At 44.4% G+C, this 23,477-nt stretch overlaps 2 protein-coding genes across 3 annotated transcripts in view; both read right to left on the minus strand.

Moving 5' to 3' along the window:
* Positions 1–796: 796 nt before the first annotated feature.
* The window catches only part of LOC135374428 (homeobox protein PKNOX2-like), a 28,156-nt gene continuing 5,475 nt past the window's right edge, over positions 797–23,477 (minus strand). For both annotated transcript variants that reach the window (XM_064607390.1, XM_064607389.1), the window contains exons 5-11: positions 20,497–20,751; positions 18,225–18,329; positions 18,048–18,162; positions 14,466–14,605; positions 13,341–13,417; positions 10,904–11,112; positions 797–6,209 (exon numbers count right to left, since the gene is read on the minus strand). In XM_064607390.1, coding sequence (XP_064463460.1) covers positions 6,109–6,209; positions 10,904–11,112; positions 13,341–13,417; positions 14,466–14,605; positions 18,048–18,162; positions 18,225–18,329; positions 20,497–20,751 — 1,002 coding nt within the window. In that variant the 3' untranslated portion in view covers positions 797–6,108. The remainder of the gene's footprint in view (positions 6,210–10,903; positions 11,113–13,340; positions 13,418–14,465; positions 14,606–18,047; positions 18,163–18,224; positions 18,330–20,496; positions 20,752–23,477) is intronic.
* Positions 15,801–18,028, minus strand: LOC135374429 (tigger transposable element-derived protein 4-like). Its single transcript, XM_064607391.1, has one exon. The coding sequence runs from the start codon at positions 16,869–16,871 to the stop codon at positions 15,801–15,803; it is 1,071 nt and encodes a 356-aa protein (XP_064463461.1). The 5' UTR covers positions 16,872–18,028.

Here is a 23,477-nt window from a genome sequence, read left to right on the forward strand (position 1 = left end):
ATCTAACATGCATTTTTTCTGGGCGAATAAAAAAATCCAACTTTCACACGTTATTCGATTTAAAATGAAACTACCCCCCAGTGAAACACACTTTGGAGAGGTTATCTGCAGCAAAGCTGTCCTTGAAGATTGACGCCAATGCTGGGTTTTGGCAAATCCCATTTACCAAGAACAGTCGTCACCTCACCACTTTCATCACACCATTTTATGCGGTTCTGCTTCAGCTGGCTGGCGTTCAGGAATTCGTCGCCGCCCGAACACTTCCAAAGACGCGTGTGAATGATGTTTTAGGAGGACCCGAGGGAATGATGTTCTTGTCTTTCGTCCAAGCCAACAAGTTCACGATGCAAGACTGCATGCAGCTCTGTAGCGCCTAAGTGAAACGGGGCCGGATGAGGCTGAACTCCGGAAGTGCACTTCTGGAGTCGAGACAATTGACTTCCTAGGCCACACCATCGGGATAGAAGGAATACGTTCGAATGACCGAGTACTGGACGTCATTAGCAAAATCGAATCGCCAACGTCTAAGACAGAACTCAGACGTCTACTCGACTTGGTCACATACCTTGGTCGATTTGGACGAAAATTCAAGGGTTTTTAGGACTGTGGTGAAATTCGAAGATTTTCCCGACGTTGAAAACAGCTTTTATCGAATTCCCAGGTATTCAAGGGTTTCAAGGACCAGTGGGAACCATAGATTTCTACAGCAACCACGTACACAGAAACCAGGGCATGACTCCCTAGGACCGGATGGCAGTACCACAGGCATCAAATACAGGAGAGAAAACAGTGCAAGTGGTATATATTAATATCTCTTTATTCTATACTCTCATATAGAAACCTACAGCATTGTAGTCCAAATTCCTAGTCAATTCTGGGCTAAATAATGTATACGACAGTGTTTGGCAATCTCTCCAAAAGTCTTTACAAAACGAGGGCCATACAAAATATGTGAGATTCTTACAACTTATCGATGACTAAGCAGAAAAAATACAACATAAAAGCTGCCATAGAGTAACAATCTCAGGCACCACATATATAAAGCACACGCCAAGGTGTCTCTTTCTGGGTTACACTTAACCACAGCTCAAAACAAGCAAAAACAAATAATGTAACACAATTTGCTCTTTTCACATGCGATGACTTCTTGGCTACAACTCAAATACATTTTGTATGACACAACAGATAAAACCATTTACTTGGATGACAACAGCATAATAATCGGCTAATACCCTATCTTGTGTGCTACAGTGTAGTGCAGCTGTGAGCAAAAATGCCTCACGTAACAGAATCGGTGAGCATAAAAGGGTGCTGCTGGCCATGGAGCTTCTCTTTGCTGGAACAGAATGACTACTACCAAGTCAAAGGGTAGCAAACTGGCGACTGTAAGTCTGAAACACAGTCACCAAAGAGGTTTGCAAGTCAAAACTTTTTTTGTGTAACTTTCAAAACGTAAACTTATTTACCCTTTCATTCTGGGGGCTGCCTCAACTGATGTGGCTAGCCTAATTTTACCGAATGTCAATCCAATCGTTGGCAATACCAAATTGCAAATTACACATTTTGCCGCCTCGACAACTTCGTAGCCACCCCTGTTCCACCACAACGCTTCATGTACCTCAAACTCAAGAATCGAGCAAAACGTTTCCTAACAAATACACTCCCACTTTCTCCTTTCAATATGTACATTCTAGACTAAGATTGGAATATTTTCTTCCCTCTGCAGTATAAAAATGGTTAAAAGTCTACCTGTAAGGAAGTTCCCATCCAAAAGCATCTGCAAGATGTTCATAGTGCATGCAAACTGCCAATTTGTGAGGTATCTTTGGTGGTGCATGCAAATGCCAGGTTGCACAAGCTAGCTCAAAGGTCGAGCACTGATAGTCTACAAGCTTGGCACCATAGTATGAATACCCTATGTTGAATAGTGATGTAGCTCAGTAATTGTGTACGTGGGTGTTTCTCTTCTGCATAGATAGCTGTTTCGTTTCACGGTAGTGCTATAGTATACTTTGGGAAAAGTTAGTTATGGAAAGTAAAATCTCCACGGGTCCTTTTAAGGAATGCTAGATGTTCAGCACATGGCTCTTGAACAGTTCGTAGATAAGATATTGCACTACACAATAATAATGAAAATTGATTGCTGTGTAATCCCCCAATATAAAATAATCTTGGGCTTCTGATGCAAAATCTACCCACCCAACTGCATCCTTCAGTATGCAACATTGGGTTCTTAAGGGAGCATGGAAGGATCAAAAATGCAGAAATTCGGACTAGAAGCCCTGAGATATTTAAAGGGTAGCCACAGATGAAAGTTTACCCAACATGGCTTCCACTATGACTGTTTTCCCATTGGGATTTGGTGGTTTTTGGTCGTAACTTTGAACTGTGATGTTGAATCGGTTTGAAGCTTATGATGATGAAACGTACCAATTAGGGTTTCACGCAGATGCAAGAATTTTTCACCTGCATTGGGTAATTGGTGAGTACAGCATACTGGATGGGTAAGCTTTTATAGGTAGCTAACCTGTATATGCGCACAAAAATTATGACAGCAGTGTGCAATTCCAGTGCGGAAGAGGCCTTTCGATCTTGCGTGTCAGAAATGCTCCTTCCCTTGGTTGCCAGTCGGTGCGTCAAGCGAGTCAGCCAATAGTGACGTGCGTGCCCCCTTTTTGCTTTGTCTTTTTGCAGTTGCATTTCGCGCCGCCCGTCCCATGTCTACACTGGTCGCTTTCGCTAGCACAGGATTCTGGGCAGCCAATAAAAAAAGTGCTGACGGACACTTGATGTCACCACCAAGAGTAGCATGGGCGAGATCACTGCCGCTGCACACATTTTCTAATTTTCTCAGGAAACTTGATTTCCCAAAGGAAATATTTTGCGTGGCAGTTCCTAAATGTAGCACGTTTATAATGCGCTGTAAAAGAGAATATGTTTCAAGTGCCTTCCATGTTCCTTTAATGACAACACCCAGCGAAAATTATGAGAGCAATCTGCATCATTTTTTTCTCTCTCGTCCAGAACTTCCTATGTAACATTTGATGAAAAACAAAGAAGCAAAACAGCATAGTGAAGACTATCAAGATTGAGCTCCATAAAATATATCTGCCTGCTGGGTCTTGAACCAGCACGCTGTTAATTATAAAGTGGAGAATGGAAACCAATCCCCCGTAACCATATTTTGCGTTAGTTCTAATGGTTATGAATGCAGTAAAATTCCCATCGTAACATGCACATTCAAAATTTCTAACTACGTTTAATGAGTTATAATTTTGTGCATGGAATTGCATCATAACGGCTGAAGCCTGTACTGTTTATTGTACAGAGCCACTAACCAATCTTGGTGGTCGTTGTGTTCTGCTAACTAAACTGCTACATTGTGCAGACAATGCTAGTTACTATGAATGAGAAATGTGCTAGCATACTGTTTACACTTTATGCCACTCACATTGCAGTTCTTCACTGTCAATACTCCTAATATACACATAGTGAATTTCAAGCCTCCATATCTGTGTACATTATTACTTTTGGTATATCAGACCTATATTGGATCACCATCATTCAGGTGTGTATTAGGACGATGATAAAGCAGATGAAATCTGTCTGTTGCACAAGTTGATAGTTCTTCTCAAGGGGTGCATATGTTACATTCAATCCACAAAATGAATGCTGCCATTCAGAGAGTGGGCAATGCAAACACTACTTTCGCAACCTGATGGCCACACGATTGTCAATCCTGATCAAAACAAAGCAATGTCGTGCCTGGTTTTCATGCGAGCTTAAAATAATCGAAAACAATGAATTCAAACTGGAACTTGACCCAAAGTCCAGCTTATCAATATTTAAAGCTGTAGCAGAAGTAACTTCAACTAACCGTGTATTCACACGAGTGACATCCTTGCGGAAGATTGTAGTGAAGGAAATCGCAAAAAAAACTGCTCATAGAGCTGAAGTTCCGCCCCGTGTCACATTCAGCATTCACACGGTGCCGGAATATCGGGAGTGGCATATTAGCAGATGATGCTGCCAGTACCTTTTCCTGTCCTCTGCTACGGAATACCTTGTGGATGTGTTGTAGGATACTCCCCACGGTTAAGCAGTGCACGTGAAGACACAACGTTGAGCGCTCACCGAACAGCAAGAAGCTATGACGTTTTTTGCATGTTCTGCTTGAGAATGTTGCTAGTGTGAATACATGGTAACATGAGCGAAACTAATTAACGTAAATAAACGTGGCAGTTTAAAAGTGAGACGAAACTGCTTAGTTTGCAAATGCACACAATTGTAAGTTAATACATGGGGGATGAGACTGGTAAAAATTAATTGTTTTTCAATTAATTGAACACCAGTAGAGGTAACTGGCCAACAGCATGCACTAATAACACTGCAAAACCACTTTTTGCAGTCTGTTCTTGTACTCAAATTACATAATTAGGAAAAAACAATGAATTTTAGCCAACTCACTGCATTTTTCATAGCCATCAGGCAACCTCATCACACCTTTCAGTTTGTAGAATGCAAATATTTATGACACTGGCATCAATTTTAACCGGCACATCATCACCATTCTAATACCTGAACCACTGAAAAAGAAAACCTTTCAATGGTGCTGTACGAACATTTGTGTGCAAACATCTATACGCTTCTTTTGTATGTGTTTGACATGGCTAAAGTATCTGTGAAGAAATTAAATCGTTTTAACGTTCCAAAGAAACTTATTTCCTCCAGTTTTGTGAACATAAATGCACATAGAACAGCAAAAAATTGTTGTAAAAATTGTTCTTCTTGAGATTTAATATGACATGGTTTAATCATGCACACAATGACAACAAAGAAAGTAAAGCAATGTGACTATGAAATTGTTAGACTTAAGACACTGCATGCATGAGTTACATTAAAAAACATTGGGTCTATGTAGTGTGTGCATTGTGCTGAACAAGGCATTGTGCATAAAAACCTATTTGGTAAACATATGGCGATACGTACATGTTCACTGAAAACTGCCCGCAAAGCAAAATCACACGCTGATTATCCACCCAACACCAGACAAAAGTACAATGCGAAAGCATGTCCACTGTATCAAAAATCATACACGGCACATGCTGCTTGAACTAAGTAACTAAGCGCTATCCTGCGTAGTAACGGCACAAGCAGCGTACAGCTTGCATATACGTACACTGGCCAACAAACACTTGAGCAAACCTTTGTTTCAACGGTGACAGTACATGACTTAAGTTTTGTCTGCATATCTAATGCAGCTCCGAGTCAAAGGAGCACAGCTCTGCCTGTACTAACTCTCTCCTTTACAATTGCATAGCTTCTCCCATACCTCCTACTCCTGAAAAAATAGCACTTCATGACGGTCACGTGCTGCAGCTGTACAAAGTTGAAAAAAAAAAAAAAATCTGTACACTGCAAACTGTGTAGACACGTTCCTTTCAGACGCCGCGTGTCATTTTTCCTGTACATGTGGTAGGTTATGGTAATGCAGGGGCCAAATATTGTTCTGCTGCACTATTTCTACTGATGTTTTATTGCTTGGCATTCTGAACAATATGAAAAAAAGAAAAGAAAAAGTAACAAACCATAAATTAAATTGCAGCACTCGATACGTTAGCTTGAAAACAGCTGACCTTGAAACGTAGACCAAAACCTTAAAAAAAAGTCTGATGCAAATATGTACGCCAAAAGGACTAACACCACTAGGACACATGCCCATCAGTCTGTGGCCACTCTTGCATATATTACATTTCACTAAGGTTTGTCAAGGACTGTATGCCCTGGTTACTTTCTGAGCATACAGACCTCAACTCTGAAAGGTCTGGCAATAAGACAGCTAAGCCCAATCCACCATCGTCGGCCTCCCTTGTTGCGCACTTCCATCACTACATCATGTCTGCAGGTGGCGATGCAGATGAAAGAGAAATGCTCTCTGCAACCATTTAAAGCAACTTCCGATAAATGGATCGCGTAACCCTTGAGCAGAAATGACGCTCAGCGCCTTGTGGTAGGCATAGGACCAATCAAATACAGCATCTTTCCATAACTTCTTACACTCATTTGGCACACCATACCACCAAGGTGGTTGTAATGCACGAAGCGTCTTCATTGCTTGTTGTTTTCCTCATTGTCGTTGTCCTCGTCTGCAGAGTTGAGCGTGCCTCCACAGGGGCTGTCATCAGAGGTTACGTCCGAGCCATGGCCCCCTGCAAGGAGTGGCAGGGTATGCAATGCAGTAGAAACTGGACTTAGTAGCAGAAAATACTTGTTTGCGAGTACAGTAAAACCTCTCTAATTCAAAATCCCGCTTAGTGCAAAGGATTGCAGTGGTCGCGTATTCTCACGTTGCGATCTGACCGCGCGATTTGAAGTGTGGGCACGACACGTCCCGCTTAATTCATAACTTTTCCACAGAGCACACGTTTTCAGACTGACCAGAAGTACCACGTGCTCGACAACTTCCCTTTCCTTATCTATTCTTTCAGTGACATTCCTCTTCCCGGTTACGAGTAGTGAGTCATAGGACAGCTAGTCAGGTGACTCAAGCTCAACAGCCAATCACGCAGTGTACTCCCCCTCCCTCGCCTTTGTCACCGCCTCAAAGAAAATGCTCGTTCGCACTGCCAAGAGTGTAAATTTAAATTCCCTTCATTCCCGCTTCATACTGTACAACCAACCTGCCAGGGCCTGCTGTTCGGCACCCTCTCTGGCAAGCACACCCAGGGTGGCTGCCCCTCTCACTACGGCTCTACTGCTATGGTCGCCTGGCTGAACAAGATGACTGTGGCAAAACTCCCTATGAGACAGAGCGCGTGATCTCGCTGAAAAGCTGGAATGTGAAGAGTTCACATGTAGCAATGGATGGTTCTCCCACTTCAAGGCACATCATAATCTGTCGCATCTGAAGGTATGTGGTGAAAGCGGCAGCGTGAACATGGAAGTGGTGGACAACTGGAGGTCGCACACACTGCAGCCACTTCTGCAAGAATACCACCTGGACGATATTCTCAACTTGGACAAAGCCGCGCTGTTTTATAAGATGCTGCCAGACTGGACGTTTACAACCACACCAAGAGCCACGGGAAGACAACAGAAGAAAGACCGCATATCAGTACTGTTTGGTGCGAATGCGTCTGGAACAGAAAAACTGCCACTTTTAATTATTGGCAAGTACGCACAGCAGAGGTGATTTATCGCTACAACACCAAAGCCTGGGTAACCTCAGCACGTTTTGAAGAGTATGTGCGTCTGATAGATAGGAAATTTAGTGCAAAGAGTTGTCACGTTGTGTTCATTGTGGATGACCGCTCAGCACATGGCGCCATACAGAATCTCAACACCGTAAAGATAGTCTTCCTCCAAACACAACGGCAATTCCCAGCCAATAGACCAGGGTGTGATGCTGCAAACCAGATACTGGATACTGCAAGGTATACTGGAGCCACTTTCTGAGGAGGATTCTACTTTGCTATGAAAACGGGAAGCACTATGAAGTCGACCTGCTTGGTGCAGTATCATTGATTACTGGTTATTGATTGATTGCTGGAAGCAGCTCCAGCCCAGCGTTATTCAGCAGTGCTTTCAGCAAGCTGGGTTCCACTCCGGGGAGACAGCACGGATTTGTGTGGTAGGAGCGAACAGCAAGGATGTGGGAAAAGAGAACATCTCGGAATGTCTCTGGCAGCGGGTGGCATCGCAAGTCTCCTGCATTGAAGCGAGCCCCAAAGAATGCTTCGGCTCTTTTGAAGTGTACACAAGGTTTGAGGATACAGAACAGACATGTGCCACCACGATCGCAGAGGATATCCTGCTCAACACTACGGAGGCAAACGACTAGTGGGACGACGGCAGTGACGAACTGCCCCGCACGCCCATGTTTTTAATGAAGTTGTTGGTGCCACTGACGTTGTGCGCAACTTTATGGAAGCCAACGGCTCGTGCAGTGACATGATGGATATGCTAGCCACTCTCGAACGAGGGGGTGACGTGTGATGCTAACTACCACACGCGACAAACAAATATACGTGAGTGTTTCGCGCCCTAACACTCGTTACACGTAATAAATGTTTGTCGTATGGGTGTATGATGTGTATGAATTCGCTTAATTTGAAACTTTTTTTGCCGCCTGTGCGACTTCGAATTAACGAGTTTCTACTGTATTATAAAGTCAGGCAATAAGTAGACAGTGCTCTGAACCAGGACTAAATAAAAGACCAGCTGCTTCTTGCTTTGCATTGGCTACTCTTTTTGACAGTACATTAGGCAGCTTTGCACGGCTTCTACTGATCAGCTATGGGTGCAGAAAAAGGATCTTTATAATGTTGCTACTGATCTCAATTTCAGTGAGATTCTTTTCAATTAAAAAAAATATATATCAGAACCGGGACTGCAGGTACAGTATTCCCTTGATGTAGTGCCATATTGCACATTGCAAACACGTTTACACAGTCTAATGAGGAACTTTCAACAATAAAGTATGGGCTTTAGAGTGTTTTGGGGAGCAAGTGTGGAACAAATGGTCGGTCACTGTGCGGTCGAGTGGCAAGGAACAAACTGGAGCCCCCGGAACGCTGCTACGACTCATGTGGCAACATCTTTCGTCAAATATAGAAGAAAGAGACATTCCTCCGAGGCACTGTGAAGATTTTTTTCGCAGAACAATAACAAATGTACTCCTCTGTGTCTAATAGAACGTTTGAACAGTTCTACATTACCCCAGCATCCCCACATGGAGTAGCATTTAAAATGGCACCTGAATGACGAACAAGAAATATTAACACTCTGCAAGGCTTTTGAGGAACAGAACTTTGTGAGGAACCATTATGCCATCTGTGGAATACTGGAGTACAGATAGAATCCATAATGTCAGTGTCGGCCAAGTTAGAGCTTCGTTCAGAAGAGAGGAGAATGATCGAAAGTGAACCCATAGTCACCTCGAAGCAGTCAGGAGGATCACCGCATGGGAAGGATAATCCCCACAGGGTAAGGCACATATGCCTCACTCCCTTCTGTCCCAACAGATCGTACCAGGCGTGCTTATTCAATTAACGAAAACTCACTGTGGTGAATGAGAACTGTGGTGAATAAACAGTTTTACTTTGAGTTTAAAATTGCGAACTTATGTAAGCTGACATACAGTTAAAGGCAAATTATCGAAGATCTTAGCACCAGAGAACACAAGAGCAAACTGTCCAAAATTAGCCCTTGCGACTGCGAGCCTGAGAGTAAGACTAAATAATCCATTTGCAGTGTGTATTCAGAAAAATATAGCTGTGGGTGAGTTGTAAAGTTGTTTACTGACTTATATAGCCTAAGAAAGCATGTTTTGTGTACAGAAGGTAAAAAAAAAATGTTGTTCATCGATAACAAGGAGAAAGCAAATCAAAGCTTTCAGCGAGAAAGGAGACCACAATTGTAGAAAACTAAAAATACCATTCTAAAAGAAAATACTGTAATGAATGAAACGAATTCAGCAGTATCATTTGGTGCTATATCAGTATTCACTAAACTTTTACAGTGCTCCCAAATGTTGGAGGAAGGACTAAAAGAAGGCATGACACGCTGGTGCTTGCAGCTAATTAATATTCGATAAATTCACTCTATTAGACAAAAGTTTAAGAAACTGATGCGATGAGAAGACAAGGAAAACAGCTTGTTTGTCACATATTTTAGCAAGCTAGGTCAACTCATGCTGGTTCTCCTAGGCATGTGCTTCCATCCAAGGCTGTTGCCCACAGGAAACTGGTAGCTTGAGTGACATTTGAGGCATAAGTTTTGGAATAAGCTCAAGCAATCCTTTGCCTGATTATTATGTGCTTTGCTGTAGAACTTGTGCCACAATTTCGGTAAAATGCAAACACAGTACAAACTCACTGCGATCTGTCACAATCCCCTAGGTACCATTCTTGTGTATAGACCACTTTACTGTTCACAAACAAGAAGGGCCATCTGCGCATGCGTGGGGTTGGTGTGGGCAAAACACACTGAAAGCAGCCGTGCGAATGCTTTCCGCAAGTGCGACATTGGTTGTGTTGCACTGCTACAACGCTCTCGACTGTGCTTTCCACAATACCCGAAATAATTGAGAGCTCTAAAGGAATGGGACAAGTGTTGGTACAAGACGAAGTTGTTTATGAACGCTATACAACATCACAATCCCTTTGCGCTGCACATCGACAACTGGACAGCCCAGACAGAAAACACGCCGCTGATAACAATCGCACTGTAGTTTATCTAATATTTTTTCGCCGAGCCAGTTCAGTGCTGACACTGTGCAAGCGTACAAGTCACTGGAAGCACAAAATTACTTCACCTTAGGTGAGCTGTCTGATCGGGGAGCTTCTGAAAACGGCGCTGATTTGCTGCCGTGCACCGATCCATGTTAGCGTCGTATATTTGTACACAGGTATCGTGTGGGAATCTCACAAAGGCGATGTCAGGGAATCTTTCCGCTTAACCGGTCAAAACGATTCCAACACACAAAAACGATTCACAATCAAACGATTTCTTCATTCTGCTTTGCGCGAAAACTGATGAAAAATTATTTTGCCACTCTTTCTCCATTGAGTTGTGTACCCGAAAGATACACGGCTTTGCGGATTGCCCACTTTGCGTGAAAACGATCACTCGAATTCCTTGCTGTTTTGCCCACACCAAGCAGACGATCTGCTGACTGCAGTGCCGCCGCAAGCCGTGACGTCACACGCACAAATTGGTCTATACTTTTACAAGATATGTCGGCTAAATTTTTAGTGGTACTGCAGCACTACTTTAATGGACTATTTTAGTGGCACTTTTCTGGAGGCAACCTTCATATAAAGATCACAAATATGCAATTTTTGTAATAAAATATTTGAACAGTAGCACTAAAGATCTTCGCAGGGAAGTCCAGAAAACTTACCTGCCCCATGACCATTGCTGGAAGCATCCTGTGTCCCATGGGAAGTACTAGAGGAAGGTGTCCTAGGTTGCAGAGAGGCCAAAGCATCCGGCCAGAACCGTTCTACAGGTCGTGCTGATTGCACTTTTGCTTTCTTTGCTTTTTGAGCTGCTTCAGGATTGCCAGCGTCTAACATTGGCTGAAGAATCCTGCGCCTTGCATTGATGAACCTCGAATAAAAGTCAACAGTACTGCACATTTAACGCAGCATGAGTGCACATATATAAACTTTCACTGCATTGTACCCAAGTTTACTGTAGCGCACAGCATTACTGTAAAAATTTTGCAAAAGGCACCCATCCAGGCAAGAAAGGCAGCCAAGACAACCAATATACCAATAGAATTTTGATGTCAATGGAAACGGAGCTGAGATTTTGCTTCGGGATAATACGTGATGCGAGGCAATCTCGACACGAAGCGCAACGAACCCCGCCATCCACTCATCAGGGCATGGTTTTTGTTGCTGATATATCAGTTACTAGGAGCATCAGTTGCTGTACTTATCAAATGTTACACCAGAGAGTGTTGTCATGCCTAAGTTGTTGGGGTCTTCAGTCAATACCGGGCCGTCCACTGATCCATCATCGTTACGATGTCTGGGCTGGCACTGCTTCCTATTACACTGTCGTTAGAAAATCTAGCATGACAGAAGCTGTTCACTATTTTTGTGTTCCTATTGGCCTTTCAAAAGTACGCAAGGATATAAAGTGCTCTGAGCGCGTCTGGTTTTGTAGTTTTCAAAGCACAAGTTGATGCCCGACAGAAAGTAGGACCTGTACTGTAAAATTTTCAGTGAAAAATTTTTAGGTTTTTTGATAATTTCCTGATCCATCGGCAGCCGATGCTACCATGTGATGCAGCCGTGGGCAGCACTAAGTGGCCAACAGCTTTAAGGTCTGAAGCGGAGCAGTTGAACGCGTGCATGTCTCTGAGCGTCAGGCGAAGCCTAGTTTACACTTCTGCCAGTGCTGCCAGGTTGCAGGCATGGTTTAAAAGTGCGATTTGAGGGATCACTGGAATTTGCCACTTTTGAGAAATATTTTAGCAAATGTTGGCAGGGGAGTTTAAGTTAGTTTAATTATTTTGAGCTTTAGATGGATCAGCTACGACACCATAGAAAAAGGGATTTCATCACACGGTCGACTACATTATGTCTGGGTACTAGACACCATCCAGCATTACAATTCTCAGGACAATGCTAGCACAAGTGTACTCATCAATGACATATGTGAAACACAAATTAAAGGTAACATTTAGAGGGGGGTGCAAACTTTTGCCCTTACAAGTGATACAACAAGGTACACAAGGTTTCTTGGTTTATCGCATGACACTAGCTTTCATGCAATAAACCAAGAAAGCTTCACTGTGTGTACCTTGTTGTGCTACTTCCTCTTGGACGTCGACTCTACCCTGGATATTTTCTCGTTACAAGTGATGGCAAGTTTGAGTTTCCTGGTGTAGCAAAGCTCGCCAGGACATAGTTTGCAGTCAGAGCCTCACGAGGACGCCTCACGACTTTCTCCGGGAGGGGCCCAGTAGCTTGTTCAAGGTTTATTCCACATTTCGCCAACGGAAGCACGGACTTGTGAATAGCACCTCCTGCATTCATAGTGAAGAGAGACACGGTCAACCAAAGACAGAGAACAATTTTTCCGTGTCTCTCGGTGCCCTTCACCACGAGTTCATACTAGCTTGCCTGCACCATCTCCCTTTTGTCTTTACGTCCTGCACTAATCTTTTTTTAGAGTTGATGATAGCAAGCGTCAAATAGTGTCCTCCCTCCTTTCACCACCTTTAGAACGTACCATGCCTAGCCGAGGTAGCTGGGACGAGGTGTTCCTTTATCAGAAGCGAAAAGTTGCAGAAACGACAAGCAAAAAGTGCAAGTGCATTTTTGCTTCTTCTTCACAATCTCTCAATCGTTGTGTTCTGCCGTCCACTCTTCCAGACAATGTCTCTTTTTTTTTGCTCATGACTATGTACGAAGACCACCAAAAGCAACTAAAACTGCAAACACCAAAGGAAGTGTACGGAAAAAACGGAAGCTATGCGAAACACGCCCCAACCTGCGTCGCAACACCAACTGACATTCATGCGCCACGAGAGGGAGAGCTTTGACAGTGCCACCTCTCATCCTGAACGCCAACTAAATGAAGCCGTGGCTAGAAAGTCCAAAACTGACCTGTAGAAATCGGGTTAAACCAGATTATTTGTCATTCCGGCCGGGGGTAAATTCCGGTGGTATCTGGTTTTACGCGAAACCATCCGGCCTTACCTATGTTCAAGAGAAAAATTCCCTCTCTTTCGAGGAAGTCAAAAGTCCATGTGGCCACCATGAAAATTAGTCGAAGGATGCCACCTTCCTTCCCTGTTTGACTGAGTTGTTCTAATGACTTACCAGTTATTGACTTGTAGAAGTGTTAGATTTGTCTGAGCCGCAATCTGTCGCTTCTCATCTTCTGTTGGGTAAGGATGCTGTGGAGAAAGAAAGAAAAGAAAATATTGGAGTGAGAAGAAACAAGGGGAAGAGTACGTGAGAAAGGTTTCCCTATGTTTCAGTCAGCTTCGTTGAAGGGAATTACATATCCGCAGGAAGGGTCCAGTTCACTAAGCAGAGACTTGTTAAGTGAATTATTTTACAGAATAGCACTGGTCATTTTGACTGAGTACAGTAGAGTTTCTGCTACACGCACAGAACTACTGCAAATTCACTGCCACACATAAATGAAGCTACTGCAAGCTGCCATAAACCTACTTTTAACCTACCTTCAATTGCAGCTGCGCATTAATGAGCTACTGCAAATTTGCTGCTGCTTTCAATGTTCATTAGGTATGTAGAAGCTCTATATGTTTGTGTCATCTCTAGACGGATCTTGTCTCTGTTCTGTGTCTTTCTTTAAGCCATGACCCCATAACAGGCTACAAGTGGCAGCAACACACAAGAAACTTGATGGTTGTGCCGCCACTCTGTCTGTAGGAAGAGCTGTCATGGGTGCAAAGTTGTATATCTACTTCCCGTAGATACCTGACGCTTGTCGCAAAAGACTAACACTTGCCAAAATGCGCTAGATTTCGCAGTTTCATGTAACTGGAGTGAATGATGAAGGATAGAGGTGTGGGTGGGCGTAACTGGCAAGCCAATAGTTTTGCCGCTTAGCTGCCGCCTCAGAAAAGGATCGGGTAGCTGTTCCCGCGACAGTGGCTACAGTGACTGGATCTGTAGCATGTTGCTTGTCGCGTGTTATGGGATGCCGCACTTAAGCTACAGCGAATTTGCTCCTGCGAACCAGCAAGCCACTACATATTCAAGGATATGCACAAACGAGCAACTGAAGGTGTGTTGATGTGCACAAACAAAGTACTGCAAATTCGCTGCCAAGTGAAAACAATCCACTGCAAATTTGCTGCTAGGTGCAAACAAGGTGCTGCAAATGTGCTGGGGTGTGTAAACATGCTTCTGCAACAATCCTATCCTACTGTGCTGCCCTTCCCTGATATGGTTTGGAAGCAGAAGGAACCGTACCACAATGTGCTGGAATAGCCAAGAGCGCATGATGCTGGTTGCATGCTTGGGGAGAACGCCCCTCTTCTGCTTTTTCTTGCTGCCCAACAGGTCGTCCTCTTCATCATCACCACTCATGGAGAGGGACAAGTGGCGATGTCCTGCAGTAATGCCATGAAATACATTACTGCAATACTCCCTTGGCCACTATCACAGACTGGAGAGGATCTCTAGTACTCTACTACTGTAGAAACACGAAATGATGGTTCCTGATCATCCATGGTTTCCTGATGACCAACAGTATTGATGGTTTATTACAGTAAATGCTAGATTTGCTGGGTGTACTAAAAATCATACTTGAAAAATGCACTGTTTTAAAAAGTTCGAGTCCTTCCAAAAACTATAATGTGCCTCATCAATGATTCTTTAAATACAGTTGATTTTCGTACGGATTATTGAGAAATTTTTCAAGGGTTTTCAAGGACCCACATGGGCTCTTTACTGTAACATCTCTTGACTTTGAATTCTTTCTGTGCACACTACAGACAACATTATTTCAGAAATTTACAAAATATCAAAGCAAATTAACTCTTACAAATCTGTATATTGCATGCAACATCCAGTAACGATAGCCTTCGTTGGTTTGCCACGAGGCTTGGAAGGTATACACTCTGGATATACAGTAGAACCTCGTCAATTCGAACTTCAGGGGACCACAGATTTTTGTTTGAATTATCAGGGAGTCTGAATAATCAGAACCTCCAGAAGCTCCAATGCAAGATTCTGGCTTGTAGTATAAGCAGGCCGCATACAAAACATGTTTTGACACATACTTGCACAGGACAGTGGTTGTAAACATCATGTGGTCCCAAACATGCAGAATACAGCCTACTTTTTATTTTCTCGGCAGCCTACTTTGTGAAGTACTTTTCAATTGACAACTGCTTTGTTGCTGCATGAGTCTTCAATACAAACTTCTCTATCTGAGCTAGAGCAAGTAGCTCCTGCTCAAACTCTTTCTTGTTTTGAAGAAAGATTAGATTAGATCTTAGGCGATTGATGTGCTGAAAGGCCTCTGCAGTAGTTAAAGATGGCGAAGGATCGCATGTTTCATCATCACTTTCACTGCTGCACTGTTCTGCACTTGTGACTTCGCTCACTATGCTGTCCAGGGTGTCCTCCCTGCAGATGCACACATTGTCATTAATGGCAACACAGTCAGTCATGTCCACAGTAACTTTGTGTGCTTCAAGACCAGACACCACATCACTGACTTCATCATCATCCTGACAGTCACTGCCTGTGTCGCACAGTTCAGACTCACAAGAGTTAAAGCCTGCATGTCTAAAACAGTTCTTAATGGTGCTGGCTTGCCTCCCAGGCCTCTGAAAGCATTCCAATTGCACTAAGAAGCGTCACATCGTAAGCCATGTTGTTGTCCATGTAAAGCAACATTCGCTGCAGAAGCAGCCTCCTGTAGTTCACCTTCAAATTCTGTATTACGCCCTGGTCCATGGGGTGGAGTGATGCTGTTGTGTTGGGTGGAAGCATCTCTAACTTAATTGCCTCCAGTCCTTCCACACAGCCATGTGCTGGGCAGTTGTCTATCACCAGGACAACATTCCTTTTCGCGCATTTAAACTCCAGATCAAGCTTGCGTAGCCACTGTTTGAACAATTCCTGCGTCGTCCACGCACAAGAATTCGCTGCATACGCAACGGGAAGGGTGCGGACGCCCTTAAAGCACCTCGGGCGCCTCACTTTTCTGATGACGAACAGTTGGGTCTTGTGACTTCCATCCATATTGGAACACACCATCACGGTCACCCTTTCCTTACTTAGTTTACCTCCCGTGCAGCGTTCGCCACGACGACACAAGGTCTGACTCGGCAGGCACTTAAAAAACAGTCCCAGTTCGTCGGCATTGTAAACATCGCACGGGGCATACTCCCTCAGAACGGTTTGCAGCCTCATTGCTTGCCAATTGGTTACGACGCTCGGATCCCCTGCAGCCTCCTCACCGCTGACAGCTTTGAAGACCAGGCCGTGTCTCTCTTTAAAGCGTGAGATCCAACCGTTGCTACATTTGAAATCCGCATGTCCGAGACGCTCCGCCAGTTCGTTGGCTTCCGCCTGCAGGATAGGGCCGCTTACCGGTATATTCGAACTTCTGGCTCGTTTCAGCCACAGGAGAAGTGCCTCTGTCGCGCGCGGGTGCGCAGCTTCCCGAAGCCTTTTCCGGTTCGCTGTAAAGCCATGTGCCTTCCCTCGGATCTTGTCTTTACTATTCATGATCGCTGCTATAGTACTTTTTGCGATGCCATACTTAGTTAGGACAACAGTCTTCTTCAATCCCGACTCCACTTCGTCGATAGCAGTCAGCTTTTCCTTCGAGGAAAGCGTTTTATACTTGGCCCTCGTTGACATTGGTTACAGAACCCCGCGGACACTGTTGGTTTCACTTCTTGCGAAGAGGACGCACGCAACACACTGTTCTAAGTGGACAAAACGCAACTACGCAATTACCGGCCACGCTCGCACATGCACCTTCCAAGAGGCACACTCTGCTCTCAGCTCTCCCTCTCGCACGGAATTCGAATTAACCGGAGTCAAGGTTTGAATTAAGTGGGCCAAACAAAACTTCAAAATTTGTTTGAATTAACCGGGAATTTGAATTATCCGAGTTCGAATTACCGAGGTTCTACAGTAGAATCTCGATGATACGATCATGGATTATACGAATTTCGAGATGATATGAATTATTTTCCAGTCCCAGCCTGAATGTTTATCCTTCACATGTATTACAGTTTGGATGATACGAACAGAAACGAACAAGACTTGGAGGCGACAGAGGTCGTTCCCCCGTGATGCGAGAGCGTGCCATTCATGCTGCTCCTCCTTTTGAGAAGGGAGGAAGATTCTTACCATCCTCACCATGAACTCCTTTACTTCATGTTGTGCAATGCAAGCAATGACCCCCCTCTGGTGGTGGTGGAGATAAGATTAAAGGGATTACATGGCCTGTAACCTTATCTCTGTTTTGACCTTTTTACCACCCTCACAACAATAAACTGGGATGCTCTGTGACGTCGCACTGGCCCAGAACATGTGGAGGGGACATATCAGGATCTTCTTGATTAGGACAACATCTGGCAACATTACACGTCCCCATTCTGCAAGTTGGCTTCACCTAACATCTGCGTGAAGCAAAGCTCGCTTTACGACACTGTCGCGGGTGGAAAGCACGTGCTGGGCCCTTTGAATCATCTAACGAATTTCGGCAGCATTGGCCAAAAACGAAGACATCAAAGCGTTACGACCAACTTCATTCACTGACTTACCAACCTAGCTAGTGTTCAAAGGTCTGACCTACAAAACAATGTCTGTGGCAACTACCACTTGAAGTAATGGTTTCTTTTTTTCTTTCCTTTTTTGTATTTCCGAGGTTTGTGGGGAAACAATCATCAGATCTCCCAATTTTCACTGTCTCATTGAATGTTCAGGTTGCAGACAAATTTTCTATGGTGATACTTTTATACTGTATCGTTCTTTTGCCCACAAAGAGCTACAAGTTCTTCCAATGATAAAATAGACTCAGTTTACCCATGCTGGCAAGCCGCTGCTCCTGGTCGGCGCTGGAGCAGTTGGCACCAATCTGAGACAGGGGAGTCCCACCATGAATGGCAGTTATCACAGGCATGCTCTGACTTGGCTGGATCTAACAGGGATACAAAGGAATGTACTACAGTTTTGTTGAGCTGTACACAGATATCTAAGTACCTGAATTGGTTGTGCCATGATCCCAGCTGATGTTTGTACCATCTGGTATACTGTGCCACCAGACACAATTTGTGCAGGATTCATAGCATTTGTGATGCAGTTATTCTGCAATTGCCACAAAGAAAAGAAATTGTCAGGAATTGCAGTACGTCTAAATACTGTTGAACGCAAGAAAAAAGGCAGTTTGGCAAAGCCAGTGGGTACAAAATCACATTCCGCATGCAGTATTCAGCCAGGCACAATTAAGTGCACATATAAAAAATGTAGCCTGCAAATCGAATGCAGGCAGCCTTTTAATTCTCTGCTTGTAATAAACATTAATAAACAAACTAATTATTTTCACTCCCATACTATGAGCGCTTCCAACTATCATGCCTCAAGCAGCACTGCTTCTCGAGATTTAGGCACTGTAGAATGATACAGAGTTCAGCCATGTCATCCGCTTAAAGGGGCACTAAAATGCAAAAACAACTTGCTCTCAAATGAAAGTCAGTGTTTGAATTCGTATGATGCAAGCAAAATTAGTTCACAGAGTGCTACCGTTTAGAAGAAAAACACAATGAAAACAGAGTCGTCTTTGGCGGCAACTAATGGTATCCCCAGGAGGCAAAGATTGGCGGCATCCAATGAGACAGCAGGAGAAGTGTGCGCATACCTATCGTGGGCATGTGGATTTGGAATGGGTCCGATCGTAGTGTTCCGTATTTGCAAGGCATGATGCGCACTGCTGCATTTTCAATACCGATTCACTGAATTGTAGCCCACAACAGTTCTCACGAATGTTCCACTGACATGATTTATCTCCACGCCCTTCGGACAGCTACGCCAGTCTGCTTCAAAACGCGCACTGTGTCTTTCGCTAGGACTGCTCCATGGCGCAGAACACACGTGCACGCGCAGTATAGACTAAAAACACTGATGCACGAGCTGAAATGACGTTCACTGCTTAGCGCCGAAGCAAGAAAGAGTCCGGTATAATTTCGATTGTAGCTCCGTAACGGAATCCAAGTTTTGAATTATGATAACAAGCACGAAATTAACACAGCGTGTAACAGAATTTGAAGTGAACTTGTTTTTGCATTTTAGTACCCCTTTAATAGTGAGGCGCACGCCTTATTTTTTCTTTCTTTTTTTCGGTTCCATTCGGAGGTGCCCGTCTGCATATGAGGCACAGCAGTTGGCCGGTCGCCTTGCTCCTGTGCTGTAGCAGATGATTTTTGACAGCGAATAAAAATGCTGGAATGATCTGATGTCACAACAAAGCGGAAGGTGCTCAACATCCTGCAGTGCCCGTGTTGTTAGAAGAATTGGCATTTTGCCAAGTTAGTTTTCATGTTGTTTCAGGTTTTACCCTAGGTGACGATGACGCAAATTGGGGATAAAAACGGGTCTTGCCGGGATTTACCCTAAAACACGAGGCCCTAAGTGTAAACAACGTGATTGGCACAAACTAGTAAACGAAATGCCATTACAGTGTTTCGCAAGTGTACGGCAGATTCGACAGGCTTCTATTAGAAGGCACATACTCAGGGCTGTCCGAGATATGCAATAGCATTCTCACTGCAAGCACAAAGTGGCATTAGAGTGTGGTTTCATCGTTATCATGGACCACTCGGGAGAAAAAAAAAATGTTTATTTACGTTTAATGTTTATTTATTCAGAATGCTAACTGCCATCTGGCAGTCAAAGCATGAGTAGTGGACATTACAAAACAACATAATGCTTTAAACAACACCTCAATTCCTGCGGTGAACACACTAGAGAGGGAACACACGGTGCAATAGAGTCGTTGAGCAGGTTCACAACATGTAGGATGTTTTCGGACCAAACAATCTGATTAGGAAGGCTGTTCCATTCTACAGCGGTCCAGGGAATGAAAAAAAACTTGTTTGCATCAATAGCTGAAGGTGGAACAAGCACGTGACGACTGTGGCAGATTCAACACTGTGGAAGTCCACTAAATTGAACGTAGTTTCTGCTATGAAGCTTCAGGTTTCCATTTGTCAACTAGATAGCAATAAAGGAAACAGCGACGAAGAAAGTGGTGATGAATAAATGTGGTATTGTGCACCGTTTCCAACTGTTACACTGCCTCCCAATCTCTGTTTACTTTTACTGAGAAAATATGGTATGGACAACTCGTTTTATGGACAGTTCCTGTCACAGAGAAAAATGTCCATAATAACGAGACACGACTGTACACCATTTATGCTACTCAGTAAGGCCTTACGAACACGTAGGGTCAATCTTTGAATTCCCATATCCTCCTCACCTGATGCGTTGCTTGTACAGGTGGCGAGGGAGAGAGACGCAGTGGGCCAGGGGAGGAACAGGAAGAATCAGAGTCACTCAGGTGACCCCCTTCACTTCCTCCATGGGATGGAAAGTCTGCACTTCTCAGGAGGTTCTCACTTTGCATCTTGCTCTTGAGACAAGCAATGTAACGGTTGCAGAAGTCCTTGCACAGCTCCTGCACCTTCTCCAGCTCTAGAAGGTGGATACGCAGCACCTGGATTGCCTTCACCATCTGGGAAGAGGAAGGCTGAGTGTGTGTTCAGTGACTACTACACATTTTTCTTCCTCAGGGCCGTTCAAGTCGATGAAGCTAGGCATATTATTTTGTTCATATTGCGAATCACATTAACCATCCAGTATCTCAACTTTGGTTCCCTCATTTTTCACTTAGTCTGATCGTGCTCAAGGCCTACAGAGGATGAGGATTTTTGTTAGTTCGAGCACAGACGAAGTCTACACTGCACACTTTGACCTGACAAAATGCACCTGCGTGCGAACTGCAATACAGATGGCAGCTGAAATGCCGGTTCAAAAGCTTTTGCAAAAAAGAAATCAGTTGAAACTGTGTCTGTAAAGCATAAAGAGCAGCCTGTGTGGTGGTGTAGCATCACCGGAGTCAGGTGCACACACCCATGCCACGTGAGGGAAGGAAGGAGGGTGAGGAAGTAAGTTTTAGCCCCTTGTCCTCCGAGTGATGATCCGCATTTGTGCCCCTCCCCTTTTTCATAAAACCCCACATGCCCGAGTTGGTGCGGAGCTTTTTTATATGCGTGGTCATGAACTCCGATCTTCATTGGATAAGCCCCATCTTGTAGCCTAGCTTTGCATTTCCAGCATTCAATATCTTTCTGGGCTCTTTCTTTGCAGTTCGGAGAGTTGAAACCCTTCTCACTTCTAGTCTTCTCTCTTGCTCATTGCCTTCGGGATCCCAAGAATGGCAAGGACACAGCCAGCTCTGGCGGAAGCCCAAGCATGGCCCATTCACGTTCTACATGAAGGGTTTTCTGCATGACATTTAATATATGCAGTATACAGTATTTACTCACATAATTTGCGCACCTTTACTATAACAAAAGTCCGAACAGTTGGGGGTATGCAAATTGCACGGAAACGTTAGTTACGATATTCAAACGACGCAAAATTTCAAAATTTTAGTATGACGGTCATATAGGCTCTCGGTAGAGCCGATATTGACGTTATCTCTGCATTGCGCAAGCGCGAAGGAAGTACCCAAATACCACACAACAGCCGGTCGGGAGGCAAAATGCCAGCCAACTACCGCTCATATACCGGCGAAATACGTCAAGACGCTGCTAGTCGCATGTGACAACCGAAAGCCCGCTATGTTCGCAAACTTTGTCATGTTGTGCTGTAAGGTTTATCACAGCGTATTTGTCCAGCGTTTCTTCCCACGTTTTATAGTTCGATTGACAGTATTGTCCATCACGTCGGTGGATCGTCACCCGAAAGTGTGCGTTAATCAAACAAAAGCACCACAGTAGCTTCGGTAGCACTGATGGCGTTGCGAAAAGCAATCGCCACGGTCGCTGAGATGCAAATGTCAAATATCCACGCACGAAAACACAGGTGCGCAAATTACGCGATTTCTTGTTTTCTGTCATTTTTAGTGCTAAACTAGGAGGTGTGCAGTTAAACCTCTATGTAACGAAGTCGGTAAACATATCGCAAAACTTCATTATAGAGAACATTAGCGAAATTTTGGTGGCCATCACTGGAATTTAGTTGCCTGAAAGCCGCGGGCATATAACGCACGAAAACCAAGATTACGGGAGAGAAAAAGGCTATTTATTTGGCATGTAAATAGTCCGTTACTTGCTTTTGCACAGTCTTGAAAAACGTCGGTGTAACACACCGTTCATATCTTGCCAACGCTGCCAAAGCTCCCTCCCGATCCTGGTTCGATGCCACGTACCGTCGAAGCACGTCAATAGAGTCCAACACATGTCTAACAGATGGCACACATGTCTCTTCGTCAGCGTCAGTGTCGCTGTCCTCGTGAATGCTATTTCGCAGACCGGCAACAATGTCACCCTCTGTAAGCTGTTCTGTGCATATTACGTTGGAGTCAGCGCCCAAAAAGTCCTCCAGTGCAACATCATCAAGTACACCACCTTGCTGTCTCAATTCTTCCCATCGCTGGAGCACAGCGGGCACCTCCGAAGAGTCTTCCAGAACGTCGTACTCTGCTTCCTCCGCCTCAGTACACGGGGTGTCGTCTGTATTGTCAATCACCTGAAACCCCGCCTTTTGAAAGCAGTTTGTGATGACCTCACATTTTGTTGCTGACCAGCTTGCAGCAAGCATCTCCACGGCTTGGATGGCGTCAACCTTTGATTCCCTGCCGACCACAGCAGAAGCCAGTCCAAGAGATGTGCGCGATAAGCACACTTAACACTCCTGATGATGCCTTGATCCAGTGGTTGGATGAGCGAAGTGCAGTTAGGTGGAAAAAAGTGGATCTCCACGTTCGTAAGACTGAGATCAACATGGTGTGCTGAACAGTTGTCAAGCAAAAGACAACAACATGTCGGCCCTGCTTTGCCATCTCACAATTGAAGTTCCGGACCCACTCGCTGAAAATTGCTCGGGACATCCACGCTTTTTTGTTGCCGGCGTACACGACAGGAACCCCCTTTCCTCGAAAGCAGTAAGGTTTTTGGCTCCGTCCAATTACGAGAGGAAGCCGCTTATCCCTGCTGCCCATGTTGACACAAAAAAGGACGGAAAACCGCCGCATACTCTGCGTCCCACATTCACAACGCCGTCCCTTCAGAGCCAGAGTGCGTCCAGACATCATTTGGCAAAACAGGGCGGTTTCGTCTGCATTGTGGATGTCCATCGGTTGATACCTCTCCAGGATTCCTTTCAGTTCTTCTTCCTGCCACGTGGCAGCCCCAACAACATCGGCAGAAAGAGATTCACTACACAGAACTCTGC

This window comes from Ornithodoros turicata, unplaced genomic scaffold (genome assembly GCF_037126465.1).
Source record: "Ornithodoros turicata isolate Travis unplaced genomic scaffold, ASM3712646v1 Chromosome58, whole genome shotgun sequence".
In the NCBI taxonomy this organism is placed as follows: Eukaryota; Metazoa; Arthropoda; class Arachnida; order Ixodida; family Argasidae; genus Ornithodoros; species Ornithodoros turicata.

What these genes read in the sequence shown, in the direction of transcription:
- LOC135374429 (XM_064607391.1), bottom strand. Translation starts at nt 16,871, where the DNA reads ATGTCAACGAGGGCCAAGTATAAAACGCTTTCCTCGAAGGAAAAGCTG.